This window comes from Populus trichocarpa, chromosome 10 (genome assembly GCF_000002775.5).
Source record: "Populus trichocarpa isolate Nisqually-1 chromosome 10, P.trichocarpa_v4.1, whole genome shotgun sequence".
NCBI lineage: Eukaryota > Viridiplantae > Streptophyta > Magnoliopsida > Malpighiales > Salicaceae > Populus > Populus trichocarpa.
In genome coordinates this window covers 7,320,446-7,339,062 of record NC_037294.2, presented here as the reverse complement: position 1 = coordinate 7,339,062, position 18,617 = coordinate 7,320,446, and the positions used below count along the sequence as shown (strand labels likewise).

The 18,617-nt window shown below is 32.5% G+C and overlaps 1 protein-coding gene across 1 annotated transcript; it reads left to right on the top strand.

Annotated features, from left to right (window-relative positions):
* The first annotated feature begins 12,293 nt into the window (after positions 1-12,293).
* On the top strand, positions 12,294-14,628 carry LOC7492393 (galactinol synthase 1). Its single transcript, XM_002314577.4, has 4 exons — positions 12,294-12,774; positions 13,339-13,659; positions 13,937-14,071; positions 14,215-14,628. The coding sequence occupies exons 1-4, from the start codon at positions 12,439-12,441 to the stop codon at positions 14,431-14,433; spliced, it is 1,011 nt and encodes a 336-aa protein (XP_002314613.2). The 5' UTR covers positions 12,294-12,438; the 3' UTR covers positions 14,434-14,628.
* The last annotated feature ends 3,989 nt before the right edge of the window (positions 14,629-18,617 follow it).

Genomic DNA, 18,617 nt, shown 5'->3' with positions numbered 1-18,617 from the left:
GCATATGGTATATATGATCTGGAAAGTCAGGATATTTGAAACTTGGTGGTTAGACCATGTAGATATCTTCATCAATAAAGCCATGAAGGAAGGAATTTTTAACGTTCAATTGTCGAATGGTCCAATTTGAAAGGATAGTTATTAAGAGAATTAAATGGATCGTGATTGGTTTAATTACATGACTAAAAGTCTCACTAAAGTCAACTCTTTCTTGTTGGTGGTATCTCTTAGCTTTGTATCTCTTAAAAGAACCATCAACCTACTTTTTGATTCGAAACGCCCATTGACAACTAATAAGGTTCATGGTAAGTCTGGGGAGTAACAAGTGACTATGCTCCGTTTTGTAATAAAGTGGAAAATTCTTCATTCATGGCTTTGCACCATTTATGAAATCTAGAGGCTATGGTATAGGATATAGGTTCAATAGCTGGACTTTTTGGCATTGGTCCATCTGAAGTTGATGCTGGTATAGTGTGATTGGAAGTGGTTTATATAAAATGGACTTTAGAAAGATAGGTTCTAGTGTCGTTCGAATGTATATTGGGCTTGTAAATATTGGGCTTTGACCTTATTTGTATGGAGTGTCTCATGATACATGAGGTAGGGGTAGGTTCTGTAGGATTGAATTTTGAATCAAGGATGTAAGGTAAGATCCATATAGGAAGTTGTCTAACTAGTGGAAGGATGTACTGGTTGTGAGAGTAAAGGAGCCTGAATGCTAAAAGGAAAATATATGCTTGCAGAAGATTTTTCTGAAGAAGAATTGAGTCATGCATCATAAGTGTTAGTAAAAGGAAATGCATTTTCATCAAACACCGTATTCTTAGTAATATAAATGTGGCCAATTTGAAAATCATAGCATTTATAGCCTTTATGGATGTCTGTGTAACCTAGGAAGACACATTTAGTGGATCAAAAGTTAGTCTTGTTTTTATTATAGGGTTTTAAATATGATTAACAAGCATTTTCAAAGGTGCGTAAAAAGGAATAGGCATGAATTTTATGGTAAATAAGCTTAAGAGGAGATTTGTTGTGTGTAATATGGGAAAATGATCTGATAATGAGATAAATTATTATGCTAAAGGAATCATCCCAAAATTATTAAGGAACAGAAGAGGCAGGAAGTAGTGTAAGACCAATTTTGACTATGTGTTGATGTTAGTATTTAATGGAACCATTTTGTTGGTGAGTATGAGGGCATGTACTTCTATATGGAATACCAAGAGATTTAAAAACAATGTGAAGTTTATAAAGTTCACCGTATCAATCAGATTGAATTGCTTTGATGGAACATTCAAAATATCTTTCCATGTGAGTTTTGAAAGAAAGAAAAAATTGAGTAACAATAGACTTTGAAAAAAACCAAACTTATTTAGAAAAGTCATCCATGATACTTAAGTAATATATATTGCCTTTGGTAGAAATATGAGGGGAAGGACCCATATATCCATGAATAATAAATGTAAAGGTTTTAAAGAACAAGAAATAGATAAAGGAAAAGGTTGATGATGACTTTTTCCAAGTTGACAAAGAAAGCATATCTCAACAACTTTATTGGAAATAATAGGCTGCTTATTACGAGAGATAGTTTGATGAACTAAATTGATGGAAGTATAACCAATATAGAAGTGTCATTTATTAAGATTGATGCGAGCAATGAGAAGAGAAATTGGTTTTAAAAAAGACCATGTAGATTTTAAAGAGGATATAGTCCATTATCACTCTTGTCTTGAAGAAGGATAGCTCCCGAGGATCAATATTTGACACATGAAAAGAATGGATGAAATCAAAAATATACATTATTATCTTTTATGAATTAATAGACAGAAAGTAATTTTTTTTTATACGAGGAACATGTACAACATTGTTAAGAAAAAGGATTTTGAGTAAGAGAAAAGAATATAGTTGCCAAGATAATGAATTTTCAAACCTTTTTCATTGCCTATTAGTATTAACACCTAATCTTGGCCTGAGTAGTCTTCAGTGTAGATTTAAGTTTTGAAAATCAAAGATGATATGATGTGTTGCACTTGTATCTAAACACCATGATTGATTTGTGGAGTATTGTGTAGTAGTGTGGTAGGCTTGAGGAGTGGAATATGGTTGCCAAAATGATGCCAACATTTGGAAGCCATGTGGCTTGGTTTAAGACAAATTTGACAAAAGGATCGAGTGTAAATGGAGTTAGTGAATGAGAAATTGGTGTTGCTACGAGGATCAATGAAGCTCATAATTGAAGTTGTTATTGCTATGAGGAGAAAAATCAGCAAAGGGCATAAATGATTATATAGATGAAGCGAGATGTTCCAGTATCGTTTCAGGGTGTAAAAGATGATCAAATAATTCATCTAATGTCATGGGCTCAAGTCTAGTGTTTATTAAAGTGACTAGGAAATCATATTCCATGGGAAAACCTACTAGTATGTAGGAGTTGAGTTTAGGTTCACCAACTGGTTAACCAATGACAAATAGTATATCATAAAAGTTTTTAGCTTTTTGAAAATAATCAGGAATTGAGAGGTTAGCCTTTTTTAAAATGCTAAATTGGAAGATGATATGCATTAATACATTAGACCCTTCGATATTTAAGTTAATAAACACAAAAAGATAAAGTATGTTGTTTAGATATAAGATTAAAGAAAATTTTATCTTCGTACTTGAAGATTCTTGATATTTATAGACTTTTGGAATCTGGATTGATAGTAGAGGTCAGGGTTGAAAACCTATCACGAGAATAAGGTGGAAAACCTATCGTGAAAGTAAGAGGAGAGTTATAAACCTCTTGCAAGAAACGTGGTTATGTGTTTTCCATAAAGCAATCATGTCAAACTATTTACTAGTTACAAAACTATGATATAGATGATGGAAATAAGCACCCATATTATTGATAATAAATGATGGCAACCGCAACAAGGAATAAGACGATGACTATAATAAAAAAAAAAGGATGACATGCATCAAAGAGTAGGGTGACACTCATAATTGAGAGTTGGGTGATGTTTGTTAGCATGAGAATTAAATGGATATATAGAGAATCAGGGTGGTGGCTTTTGGTAAGTTTTTGGGCCTAATGATGTTGGCCTGTTGAGCTTTTTTTTTTTTTTTTCCATAGGCCTTGGTTGGGCTGAGAGGATTGGGTCAATGAGGCTCTTTCTTCGTTTTCTTTTTCATTATTCTCTTCTCTTCTCTCTCCTTTATTTTTGGCTTAAGTTGGGTCTGGTTGGGCTTTTCATTTTCTACCCCTCCTTCTCTCTCCTTCTTTCCTTATTTTCTCGGGCTTGGTTGGGCTAAGGGGATTTGGCTTGGTTGGGTTGCTCCTCCTCCTTCCTTCTCTTCTTCCTCCCTCTTCCCTTCTCCTCCCTTCTTTTCTTTGACCTTGGTTGGGCCTATCCCTTCTTACCAACCACAATAATTCTTAGCCCATCACCAATCAACATTACACTTGGTTGGTTATGTTATTTAATATTTTATGTGTTTTTTTGGATTCTTTTGGGTTTATATCTTTTTTTGAATTGAGCAAGTGCTTAAATTAATTGCATTCATAATATTATCTCTTTCATATACGGAAGCAATACAAGTCGAATACAACCATCAAATAGTTTGCACCACTAAAACACCAGGGAAGTGCCATTGTCACAAAGTTGCAAAATAATTGTTGAAAAATGTCCTAAACACCAAGTTGCCGGATATCCTATGGCGCAAGGGGCTAAACAAGACTACATGAATGATATTTCACCACTTTTGATGAGAAGCTGAGCCTCAAACTTTTCTTTTCTGTCTCGGAATCATCCTAATTTTCTTGTTTTCGTCGAATATAGCCAAACAACTAGGAACCACATTTGAATTACATGGAACAGAAGGAAAGCATCTTCATTCTCAAGTGTCAATATTGTGTGAGTCGCTTTCTTAATTTCCTTCCAATCTCCTATTCCTGTGATTTGGGGCCCAGAGGAAAACGCTGAGAATGTCAAATATTAACAGCAATGGTATCCTGTCTTAGTCCTGTATACAACACTATATTATTGTCTTTAGCAAAAAAAACGTAGCTACCGTTGGAATATCCTGATGACAGGAAAAATATAATTAAGAGGCCACGAGCATTTTTTGGAACCCCATGTTGTCCGCATCATATAATTGTAAAGATTGTGACCAGACAGACAGAAACACAAAGAAAAGCTTTGTCCTCCCGCTGCGTTAATTAGCATGATTATGCACCTGGGTGCTTCGAATATTCCATGATCACTTGACCCCTACTCATTACTGGATCACCTGTTAATAAAAGCTTCGAGGATTCATAGGTTACTTCTACAAACTGTTCAGTGCTTGACGTTGGTTACTTCCACAACTACAGAAGCAAATCTTCCTTGGATCTTACCACATAAATTAAAGTTGAGACTTCAGGTTTCCTACCAACGAAGTTTCTAATGCTACTTTAGCTTTTAGGCTTGCTTTTCTAAAGTTGGGATTTCCATTTCATGTACAAGAAAATATGCTTTCACAGAATAAACTAAGAATCGTATGTGTGCTGATCATCACAACATCCATGGCGGAAGATGTGCGTAAAGACACTGTCTCTGATGCATAACAGCTTCCACCTTGGTGTATTTCTCGACAAATTACAATTACAACCCATATTGTTTGTCTCGCCAATATCCCAAGTATATATTATAGAAAAAATGAAGATTTTATCATAAATCCTCTCTAAATTGTCCCTATAAACTGGGATCTTTTGAGGTTTGGCCTGTTATTATTATTGTGATTGACAAGACAGCATCACTTTTTTAATAAAAAAAAATCACTACCGACTTCGTATTCATTAATTGTAAATATTTTATACGCATGTGATAATTAAGTATGTTTCTTTAATTATTATTTTCTTTTAAGAAAATCATTACCGATTTTTTGTCTGATCAGAATCATCAATTGTAAATATTTATAAGCATGTGATAAGTATGTTTCCTTAATTATTATTTTATTTTAAGAAAATCATTACCATTCTTTTATTTGATCATAATCATCATTTGAAAATATATATACACGCATGTGATAAGTATGTTTCTTTAATTATTCTTTTTTTTTTTTAATAAAGTCATCACCAATTTTGTTTTGAGAATAATCAAGTGTAAGTCTCTTATGCGCATATGATAAGTATGTTTTTTTAATTATTATTATTTTTTTAAAAGTCATTATTAATTTTTAATTTGATCAGAATAATCAATTATAAATATTTATAAAGATGTGATAAGTATGTTTTTTTAATTAACTTGTTAGTATTTATTATTCTTTCCACACACAAATCATATTTTACTGTCACTATTTTTTTTTTATTGAATATCGTGAATGTTCGGGCAGCTTACGTGCACTTCGATTAATTACACAAATTCTGAAATTAACGACCATGTAAACTTTCAGTGGCCATAAAAAAACTTGAACTCGTGATCATTGAGATATAAACCAGTTAAGCTACCCCTCATGATTATTTTATGATCACTATTAGTTGCATTAATCGTTGTTAAAATTGACTAATCTCCCTAGTCCTATCTATAAATATAATTATTTATAGAGGTTATAATTCATGAACTCCTTTTCTTAGCATGTAAATTACCCGGCATTTTAAATGCTATCCTTAACTAAATATTATTTTTTTGTCCGTTGTTTCCCACTATATTACATACACTACACGTTTTCTTTGAGCATGATGGTTCCACCATACATACATTCCCTCTCCTATTGGAGAGCCCATAGTGGAGTTTTTATTTGCTTTTATTTTCTTATTAGCCAATTTATATGTATGCATTTGGTCAAATCTAATCATTCTTAAAGATCTCGAATTTAATTTTTAAAACAAAAAAAAAAAAATTCATGAGTATCAATTTTGTAAGAAAAATGGAAAAAGAGAAAAGAGAAATTCAAGATCAATGGGATGGATGGATTGTGGAGCCCCGTAATTGAAATTCATAATTCAAAGGGGAACATAGTGCAGTGAAAAGCACAAAGGTAAAAGAGATCAAGAAGGTCGACAACAGCGTGATTTATGCTTATATTTCTTGCTTGGAAACATGTTTGTGCTTTGCTTGTGCAAGCAATCAATGTCCGTCCTTGATCCATTCTCCCTTTTTCTGCGTTCTTGACCATAGCCTATTTAGGTCCAATTCATTTTTTTTTTATGGTGGATAAATACTATAGAGAATTCATATTCTTGGGACCTCAGTTGTCTTCTTAAACTTTTATATTGAAATATTATCAAAGCCTCTTTGATTAAGTATTGAGAATCTAAATTCTACTGCTCCGTTCTTTTTTTAATTAAAATTAAATAAAACAAAAAATAGTGATAAATGTGAAGATTTGTTTCAAGTTGAAAGAGTTTTCAGTTGAAAAACAAAATAAAATAACCTATGAATCCTCGAAGCAAAATCTCCACCGCCGATGTCGCCATGTGATATAACATCCCTGCTACTGGTAGAGAGTCGCACTTTCTCCATGCTGGTTTTAAAAATCAGGCTGTGGAGCATGTAACCGAACATTCAATCGTGCTTGAGTTCTCATTGCTCTTGCTTTTTCATGCTTCCAAGTGCTTAATAATATTGTCCTGAACTATGAAAAAAAAAAATCATACTTAAGCTATCAAACACAAACAAACATGTAATGTTTTTCTTTCATTATTTTTTTTTTTGTATGTACATGTATTTTGGATCTTATACTAATAAAAAATCAAATAAAAGTATAAATACGAAGTAAAGTTCATATACCAAAACAAATCCACAGCTTAAAGTGCTAATCCTTTTTTCTCAATATATGGTAAATAAAGTTTTATTGCAGTTTGTAAATCATAAACAGATGCTAAAATGTAGCGTGCCGAGCAAAGCCGAGCGAAACTACTAGGGTTATTAATATTTCTTGAACGACTAGGAATTTTTGGACAAATTAAAATGTACTATAAATATATATATCATGTAATTTTATTTTTAAATAGTAAAAATAAAAGCTCTTTATTCATGTGGATATAGATATATTATCGAATCACATTAAATATTTTGTTTTTTAGTTTCTCTCCTATTATAATATCTATCATTAATTGTTGTAGATTTTTCACAAGAGTTTTGGACCACTCTATGGGGACTTGAAAAAGTGATTCACATTGGATTTGTGCATTAAAAAATAAAAAAAATTACGACATGAAATCTTCTTAAACTTTGGAGATCATCATAAGATGCGATCCCATTATCTATGAGAACTCCATTTTCCGGGATGGGTAAAAGCAGGAGTTTCTAAAACGGTAATGATTATTTAAATCGTTAAAAGTTTATAAAGGGTTTTTGAATTTGTATATAGTGATGGATTAACGTGGTATTGGATAATTGATTTATTTTTATATAAAAAATAATATTAACATAACACCTACGAAAGGGCCTCAGAAGGATTGATTTAATCTATAGTTTATATAGATTATATAGCAATCAGAATATGGTTAAAGCAAATCAATTTTTCTATTTATGAAAATTCAAAGAAAAAAAATTCTATTTGTTTTATTGTGAAATATTCAAATGATTTTATGAATATGTATACCCACGTGTATATATATATATATATATATATATATATATATATATATATTCTTTATAAAGCTCCAAATTACCCAACGGCACAATGCCTCCCTCAAATTGCTCTGAAGGTTCTTCACTTTTTCTAACCTCTCTTCTTCTATCCAGACTTCCAGTATATATATAGTCTAGGAAGAAGGAAAGAAAGAAAAGAAAAAGAGGATATTTTATTGCAAAAAAAAAAAGTTAAAGGGGATTTTTTGTGATTTGCTAACCTAACCACTCTTTGAAACGGTTAACATTGGTTAGCATTGTGTCCATAGTTTTTAGACATAAATGGCATTTAGCGAAAAGTAGATTAAATTGGTGACTTGTGCTATATATTCTTTGTGTCAGTTCAAATTTTTTTCATCGTAAAAAAACAGATGTTAAGATAATGTAAATTAATGTTCCAAAAAAAAAAAAAAACTTAAGTCATTGACTTGAATGAGTTTAATAAACTTGTATAATTTCAATAATATAAATAAAAAAATACAATAATAATAAAGAAACTAAAAAAACACTAGTAAAAAATAAAATGTAAAAAAAATGATTCGAGCCCATCCAGGATAGCATGCCCAATTTGTGACTTGGTCGTGATATCGGAGTAACCCTATCAAAAACAAATTAAATAAACCAATGAACTTAATTACCAAACAACCCAATGTCGAAGGATGAAAATAATATATATATATATATATATATAAACAACGAGAAAAAAAGATCGAAGTCAACCCGGGTTAACCTGTTGACCTTGCGACCATGAGTATAAGATTGAAATAACCCCATAGAGAAAATTTAAAAAAAATACGAAGAATAATTCCCAATAAATCAATCATTAAAGAATGAAAAAAAATTAAATTTAATAAAGAACATAAAAAAGACCGAAGTCAACACGTGTTACTATTCAAAACTTGTGACTCTGGTCATGAGCCCGAGACTAATCTTATAGAAAGCAAACTCTAAAATATAACAAAGTAAAATTCTCAATCACAAAATAATGGGGATGGAATTGAAAAAACAAAGCAATAAAAAAAGATCTAAAACAAAACAAAAAAGTAAAAAATAGAAAATGGACTAAATTTGACATAAAAATAAATCAAAATCAAATATTCAAGGATGAAATTGAAGATAAAAATTGATTAAAAGATGAGTTGATTGGTAAAAAAAAAAATGAAAGATCTCTTTTTGCCCTGTTTCTAACTATAGAGGTTGCTAGAACTAGGCAAAGAAACGATTTTGGTTTTCGAAAACTAGGTAAATGGACGACGCATCGTATGCTTTAATTTTCTTCTTTCAAAAAACACCTTTATTACTTGGGCCGACCCTTTTTTGTCTTTTTTTTTGTTTTCTTGCTAATCAGAAAAAAAGTTACTATCCTATTCACTTACTCTTTATTTTTTATATGGTTTTTAAATAATATTTTAGATTTTTATTTGGATTTTAGTATTTTTTTTTCAATTATTATGTATCTAATATGAAAATAATAATACTAATAATGAATTATTTATGAAAATTCAATATCTTTTTTTTTGTTTTTAAAATTTTTAAATAGATTTTGAGCATGATTTTATCACATTTACGAATCATTTTATAGCTTTCAATCACATGTAGAATATGAACTTACTATTTTAATTTTTTTTAACATGCTTTAAAAATTATAAAATATTTTTTTAACAAAAACAATTATTCTAGTTAAAAACATTGATTTTACTGTGATAAATAAAAGATACAATAAAAAAAATATTTTAATAAAAAAAAGTTTCATAAACAATTGCGTTTTTAGTTTTATAACAATCCCAAAAAACTTCTCAAGACATGAATAATTTTTATACATTATAGCATAAACATACAGATTAGTTTATGTCTAGATATATAGATACAATGTTAACATATCTTAAACTGGTATATATATTTCTTGGAATTGCATGCAATTAATGAAGCCCCAAGGACTTAATTTGAGCCAATTTAAGTATATTAGGATGGCTAACACATGTTTTTGTTTTTTTAGATTAACGTGGATATTCGGATCAGTTTGTACTAACCTTAATTAATTTTACGGATTTTAAAATTAACAATCAAGTCTTTTAAAATTTGAAAAACTCGAATTGATGGTAGTCTAGAAAATAAACCTAGAAACTAATACATTCCAAGTTTCCGTTTTTTTTGATATTATATAGAAGAACGACCCGAGATTTGGCATTGCATGCTGAACTTCTCCTTCAAGAGGCCCACGTCTACCTTCGGTGCTTAAATTTTCATGTGGGGAATTGACTCCCACTTATATGTGAATTGGTGGAAGATAATATACTTTAATGGCATGTCGATCACCCAATTGATCATGATGATGACCTCCTCAATCTAATATCTTCTGTGAAATCTCAATGGTCTATTTTGATGATAAGGCTTCGTTTTTCTATTCCTGCAAAATTGTACGCCACCCAAAACACTGCTCTAACACTCGTGTCATTGGTTCCATTAATTTATTTTATTTTATTTTATTTAAAATGATATTATTTTAATATTATAAAATATTAAAACTATTTTGTTTTGAAGATTTAGCCGTAAAGTTGATTAGATTAACTCTGATTTAACTATTGTTAACACTCCATTAACTACAAAGCTAAAACGTGTAGGGTTTTGCTATATATTGTCGTTTTGCTTGTTTTAGGGTGCAGGGAAAGATGAGATGGTTTGGCTTCTAAGAAAAATTCTACAGTGTCAAGTGACCTGGTATATATTTATATGCTTGGCAATGAAAAACTAATGTGACATCTTTTTTAGTAGATATATGGGTAAAATGCTAGAATCAGTATAAAAAACCTGTATTAAAAAACAAATTCCCACGAAAAATATTTTGACCATCAAGTTATGAATTTGACCCCAATAAATTATTTTTTTTACTAATTTCATTATGGTAAATTCTGTTTTGATAATGAAAGGAAGGTTTTACTAATTTTAACTGGAAAATTGGTTTTGATCGGAAAATAATGATTTTAACCTTGGTAATCTTATTTTTATTGAAAAATAATATTTTTTTCAATTTTAACTAAAAAATCGGTTTAAATCGAAAAAATGACGGTTTTGGCCTTGGCAACCTTGGTTTGACTAGAAAAATATGGTCTTGGCCAATTTTGATAAGAAAGTCAGTTCTGATCGAAAAATACGGTTTTAGCCCATTAAGACAATAAGGGATGTAGGGAAATCACTGTTCACTCACATTCATTGCATTGTGGATTACAATACTAATATGTAATATTTTGTTTTTTTTATTATTGAATTTTTGTTATGATTTTTTTTCAAATTTATTTTTGTCGATTTTATCTTTTAATATTAGTGCGGTTGAGAATTTGATTTCGTAATTTGTTTCTTTTTATTTTGTTTTTCTATAGGGTTGACCTGGTTTGCAGGTTTGTCAGAGTAACTCAGGTTGCCTTGGTTTACGAGTTTGATGGGGTATCTTTTTTTATCCTCTATTTTCCTCTCATACATTTTTTCAAAAATAGTTTTACAGAAAAACCATGTTATTAAACTTTATAAAGTTCATGAACATGTTTACAAGTTTAGTTGTTTGACATGGTTCACGAGTCTAACAAATTCAACTTTTTTTTTCTTTTTTCATTAATTTTTTTTATTTCATCCTTTGATGTTGAATTAATTGGGAATTCAATTTTGTAATTAGTTTCATTTCGCTTTCTATGGGATTATCGTAATCTAAAAAAAACATATCGGTATTATGTTGATGTGTGATTTTGTGATCGTCTAATTTTATTATCAGATAGTTAAATAAAATATAGTTTTGAAAAAACAAAAACATATTATAATCTCATTGGAGTGCATAACCTAATTCTCAGGTTTGGTGTGTTAGCTCCAGTTACTCGATTCACAGGTTTGACGAGTTTACACATAGATCAAATATTTTTTTCCTTTAATTGTTTTTAATTTATTATTTTTTGGTTTCGTCCTTTAATATTATATTGGTTGAGAAATATAATGCATGATGTATTTTTATTTGCTTTCAATAAAATTATCATTGTCTCAAATAAGTGTCTATTTTTAGGTTGGTGATCAATTTTGGTTAGTATCTATTTTTATTATATAATTAAATAAAAAATAGTTTTTAAAAAGTATTATTAAACCCAATATAGTTCATGACTTAGATTGTTGGGGGACCAAGGTAGATCTAATTTGTCATTGTCTTAATATTTTAAAAAATTTGTCATCTTGAAGTTTTTTTTTATAAAATTAAGTCATGTTTTTACTAGTCATCAAGGTTGTATTTGAATCCATAAAGTCAATCGATTTAAGTTGGGCTAGATCTCATGCAATTTAATTGAAAACTCAAGTTAGGTAAAAAACCAAATTAAGAGGTTTCAAGATTGACCAACTTGGCCAGTTTTAATAACAGTGTCAAAATATTCTTCATATTCTTAATATATTTTTTTATATTTTAAAAAAATAATCTGATATGCAATAGAGCACGAGATAATAGACCTGAATAAGCTAGAAGACAAGTAAATTGATCACTACATTAATTGAACCGTTAAAACTTGGTGTGTCTAATATTAACATCATACCACCCCCATATTACTTTTACAAAACAATACTAGTTCATGATAAGCGTGAAAAGGACATTATGGAGTTGCATTTAGAGTTCATTTGGCATGAATTTAGACCACATTTTAGTTCTATTTAAAGAGGCCAGGGGCATTCTTAGCGCCAGGACCATTCTTAGCGTTGCTGGTTTACTTTCCTAAGAAACCTCAAGTACACCAATCTTCTTTGCCTCTCTAATACATTCCAAATAACCTTGTACTATATTCATAGTATTTATTAAGCTTAAAAAATCTCAAGTACTATGGCTCCAGGAGTGCCCATGGATGTGATTTCCTGCACCGGCAAGGTTTCCACGGCTAGCACTGGCTACTCTAAAAGGGCCTTTGTAACATTTTTAGCCGGAAATGGGGATTATGTTAAAGGGGTAGTTGGGTTGGCGAAGGGTTTGCGCAAGGTGAAGAGTGCATACCCTCTGGTGGTAGCAATGTTGCCAGATGTGCCTGAGGAACACCGTGACATTTTGAGGTCTCAAGGTTGCATTGTTCGTGAGATTGAGCCTATTTATCCACCTGAGAACCAGATTCAGTTTGCCATGGCCTACTACGTGATCAACTACTCCAAGCTCCGCATTTGGAATGTATGTGCATTATTAGCATAATCTTATAAACTTGTAGTACAATTTTTTTGATTAATTACTCTTCTTTTATGGTATAATATATTAATTAATACAGCACACAGACACTTTTAGCGACAAAAATGTGGAGTTTATATATTCAAACTGATGTGACTTTTCTGCATTTTTTTTAACAACCTATTATTAATTTTCAAAGCCGTCGAGTTCATAATGAGGTTATTTTAACTTGTATCTCAAGTAATATATGCTTCTGTGCGAGTGTGTGTATAATCAAATGATGTTTACCAGAGCTTGAATTCCAAAACCCAACAAAATTAATTTATAAAATCAATCCTAATTTTTATAATTAATTAGACTTAAATAGATGAGATGTACAGATACTGTATAGGAATAAAAAGGTCTCTATTCATGCGTAGGATTAAGATACCTTAGTGTTTATTCTGTCTCTAGTAAAAAAGAAGGTCTCTACCTCAGCTTGCGACACAAGTTGGTCGCCAAAAGTTGGTTGTTTATGTAGCAAATGGTCATATAAAAGTATATGTTTGCTTGCTTTTCTTGTATGCACAGTTCGAGGAGTACAGCAAGATGATGTATTTGGATGCTGATATCCAAGTGTTCGAAAATATAGACCATCTATTTGACACCCAAGATGGCTACTTCTATGCCGTGATGGACTGCTTCTGTGAGAAAACCTGGAGCCACTCACCACAACACTCTATCGGTTACTGCCAGCAGTGCCCGGAAAAGGTGACATGGCCTGCTGAGATGGGCTCTCCTCCTCCCTTGTACTTCAATGCTGGGATGTTTGTCTTTGAGCCTAGTCGTTTGACTTATGAGAGCCTTCTTGAAACTCTCCAGATTACCCCACCAACCCCATTTGCCGAGCAAGTAAGTCACAGCATTTATGTATGAAATTAAAGTACATAAACCCTAAATGGATGGGAGATTAACAAGCAGGGAATCTTAAATCAAAATCACAAAGTAAAAGTGGGTTGTGATAGATTGAGAGTTAAATGCGTGAGGCACAAGAAAATAATTGTAGTGAGGGATTAGTAGAGTGACACTCAGGCTGGCGAAAGTAGGAAATTATTAGCCAAATTAATATTTAATAACAAAGAACAGCTTGTTAATTTATAATTTTCTGATTTGCTTGTGGATATGGCAGGATTTCTTAAATATGTTTTTCCAAAAAACATACAAGCCGATCCCTCTAATGTACAACCTGGTTTTAGCCATGTTATGGCGACATCCTGAGAATGTGGAGGTCGAAAAGGTTAAAGTGGTTCACTACTGTGCTGCTGTAAGTAGTGATCTTCTTCTCTGAATAACATCAAATACTATCTTCAGTTTTAAATCCCATCAAATAAATTACATTTATTATGTGTATATTCTTGATTTGGACTCCTTTTGATCTCTTCTATTTTTGAAAAAACAAAAATATAGGGTTCAAAACCTTGGAGATATACTGGCAAGGAAGCTAACATGGACAGAGAGGACATCAAGATGCTAGTGGCAAGATGGTGGGACATATATAATAACGAGTCCCTCGATTTCAAGGCTGAGAACTCAGTTCCAGAAGAAGAAACATTGTCGAGGTCATCCATCTTGTCTTCCAAGCCTGAGCCTGCCATTTCCTACATCTCTGCGCCATCTGCTGCTTAAACTTCTCGATTAAGATAGTTTAAAAACTGGTGTAATCCCATCCTTCCTTTAATTTTGTCTTTCATCATAAACCCTTTTTCAGGCTGCTTGTGCTAATTATTTTCTTGTTCTGTGACTTTACATGCAAGACACTGTGGTGTTATTTAAGGTGTTCTTGTATTTGAAATAGTATTCATACGAATCTCTATTGGTAAACTTCGATCCCTCCTCCTCTTCAATCTAGCTAGCTAGTAATTAGCCTTTTAAGGTTATAAGCTTCAAGTCTTGATTAAGAACCTAATCTGTATTTTCTTTTCTTAATTTCTAATTTTTCTCTCTCTCTAGTCTAATCTTAATCTTGAGTTATACAAAAGTAGCCCTCCATGCTCCATCAATGAAGTCTTAAAATTTAGTAAATGTTGTCGGCTTTGAAGCACACTTGTGCTAAAGCAATGATTCTATAGTTTTTTTTTAGCCATGTATATCAATGGACATCAACAGTGACGCTAGAGGTGATGATGATATTTATTTTTAATATATAAAAACAGCAGCATCAGGTTCCAAAATATCATAATATCAAAATATCAATTGGGTCTTTGATATTTTAATTTTGCAGCAACGTTAGTCCATCAGACCAAAATCAGTTCAAAGTGCCCTTAAATCCAAAAAATGAAGGACACGTGGCATTTTATGATAGGTTTACTTTATAGATTCACCTATATCCTCAGTTCAGAAAAAAACAAATATTACAGCAGACTCACAGGCTAAGCAAGGAGTCCCGAGAAAATATATTATTGTTTTACTTTATAGGTTTCTCGAGGATCCTGACAGATTTTGTTCTTGATCAATTAATACATAAAATCTAAAAGCATGAACGATTAAGCCCCACATACAATTCTTGTTTATTGCTTTAAGAAATTATTATCATACATTCACGATTAAAAAGGATACGTTTTTTTTTTTTATTACGAAAATAGATTTGAAAAAGACCAAGAAGGAAGACCATAAGGCAGGAGTAGTCGTTGAAAATAATTACACATTTCTTTTCGTTTTTAAATTTTTATCTTACTTAGACTAAGAATGTTAAAAAATAGTGATTCATGGCATAAACTATCTATTACGGCAAATAAGATTAAAAATACCACATGATGAGTGTATTTTATACTAAAATTCATTTACTCATAAGGCTTATGAATAGTGAAGCCGAGAGAAAAACGATTCATCATAAAAGTTTAACAGAGGTGAAGACTCAACTTTCTTGGACCCGGTCACATGTTAGACCTAAGTGTATGTGGGTTTGGCAAGATGTCGAACTCAATTCTCTATGGCTCGGCTACGTGCTAGGCTCAAACATTTGTGGGTCTGACAATATGCCAAATTCAATTCCCTTGGGCTCAGCTACGCATTAGGCCCAAATACTTGTGGGTTTGACAAGATTAGGCTTGGCTACATGTTAGGCCCAAATGCTTGTGGGTTTAGCAAGATGTCAGACCAAACTCCTTTGGGCTCGGTCTCTTGGGCTTGGCTACTTGTCAGACCTAAGCGTTTGTGGGTCTGGCAGGATAATAGACGCAACTCCTTTGGGCTCGGCTACGTACTAGACCCAGGTGCTTTTGGACCTAGAGGGATGCTAGACTTAACATCCTTGGGTCTAGAATCATCTCATACCCTAACGTACAATAAAGGAACCTAGAGTTTTCACCTCTCTATATCCTAGCTATGTAAAAGTCCTTTAAAAGCTGGCCACATATCAATCAACATTATATATTGATTATAACGATTAATCCCAACAACATTAATGTTATGTATGAAATTATGTAGGACCATTTTTTTAGGCACATGGTACTCTCATCAACATTAATGCCATGTAAGACATTTACATCAATTTAATGTTGATGTAAGGGACTTCCTCTCCATTTGAGTGTGAAAAAGGAAAAAAAAAACTTTTGACCCCTCGAACAAAAAGAAAAAAGTTCAAGGTACAAATGTTATAAATACTTTCAGAACGAACAAGGTAAAAGGTTCACAATTTTCACTTTCTTAGAATATATTCTCAGCATTTATCATACATGAACTAAGAACAAACATTTTTGTTCTTAGAATTTCATGCTCATTTACTACAACTCTTCACTATAAAGTCACTGACTTAATCATCATAGGATCCCAAAATCCCACAAATAAGGACTATTTTGTAGGAATCCAGGCCTTTGTCACCAGCCCTTTGGGCCCTCAATTATGGAGAATAGAAGATTAACATGAACGTGTGATCATCTATTATCTAAAAACTCAAAAACTCAAGTTCCCTAGCATACTGGATTTTGGAGCATCATTAATTGACGTCGTTTGTGAAAAAACTATTCAAAAATCCATCAAATGTTCTTCTAGAATGACTTTTGGACACCTTTAGTTGCCATAAATGGCCGATAATCAAGAAAATCTTAGGTTAGGGTATGTTACGTACCTCCTCATGATAGTTGGCATATTGGCCATAATGACTCTCTTAGATTTTCAACAACTCATTAATCAGGTACAACCCTCACTTAAGTCGTTCTGAAATCTTAAAGGCAACACCAAACCACGCCACCCCAGTAGACCCCAACAAAAGAGGTACCTCCCCTATGGCATCTTTTTATGTCCCAGCCTCACAACCACAATATGCCCCCTTGTTAGAAGACAATTGTCTTATCTCGAGGAAGTGGGGCAAAAAGATGTGGAGAACTCCTTGATATAAACATGATCCCTTTGACTACTATGAAAAAGAACTTATTGATTAATCTCACCATTCCATATAAAAGTCTTCTAGCTCCCCCAAGTTAACTAGGTAAAATTTCAAGAAGAAGCATGACTGAGAGATATTTCCATGATGAGGCACATTGCCCCCAAGGGATAAATAGTTCCTCCTTATCTATACAGGTATTGTGCACTCATGTCCCCAAAAAGTATATCTCCATATAAAGATGACCCTAGACAACTATGACGGACTGGCAGATCCATGAGATCACATCCAAAACATATGCAATAACCTTGAGATAGTCATCCAAGACAGTGATTCCATATGCAAGATACTGCCAATGACTTTTAGAGGGTCAGCTAAGGCGTGGTGCAACAATTAGAGCCAAGCTTCATCACGGGTTTCAGGGATCTCTGTATGAAACTCATGTCACAATTTAGAACCAACATGCTAGCCAATAAAATCTCTACAAAACTCTTTAGCATAACCCAAATAGGAGGAGAATTCACTCGAGCATATTTGAAAATGTATAACAAAGAGATGCTCAAGGTAGAAGAATTGATTGAGATAATAGCCTCAGAGGCCATGATAAATGGAGTTAGAGAACATTTTATATGAAGAGACTTTTACGCCCTACCTGAAAGAAGCCTAATGAGGGTAAAATAAGTTATGGAAAACCACATCTGGGTAGAGGAAACCAATATTTTATGGCATAGACTTCCCTATTTTACTAAGAGGCTAAGGAGGAAAATCCCTCTAAACGGAGTCGTTCCTCTCCTAGTAAAGAGAATAACTCAAAGTGAAATCAGAAGAGGCTGGCGAGGGAACATGTTCATCTTCCTGAAAGGAGGCGTTCCTTTATCTTAAATGCTACTCTCACTGAAGTGTTCATGGTTATTAAAGGGAAGGATTACGTTCAGTACCCACCCTTTATAACATCACTTTTATATTTCTACACCCCTAGGAAATTTTTTCTTTTCTACAAAGACAAAGGGCACGATACTAAAAATTGCTTCACCCTAAGAAAGGAGATTGAAAGGTTGATAGTCAATGGATACTTAAAAGTAGTTTGTCAAAGGGAATATCCAATTGAACCAAAATAGAAAGAGCATAGTCAACCTAACCAGACTCTTCTAGAGATCAATGTGATCTTAGGAGGGATCTCAGCAGGTGGAGACACCATCAATGGCAAAAGGAAATATAGGAGGCAGGTTCTCATATTATCTCAATAATAAAGTCCATAGCATGAGCCTATTACTTTCACTCCAGAAAATAGAGAAGGGGTGACTTATCCCTATAAAAATGCCCTGGTCATTTCCACGATCCTAGCTAACTACAAATTTATCAACATGGGGTATTAATGGACGATGACAGCTTTGTCAACATCTTTTTTCGGGGGTGTTATGTCCCAAATGAGATATGTCCTTCAATGATGACCCTAGTAAAGACTCTCTTGATTGGGATTGAAGAGTTA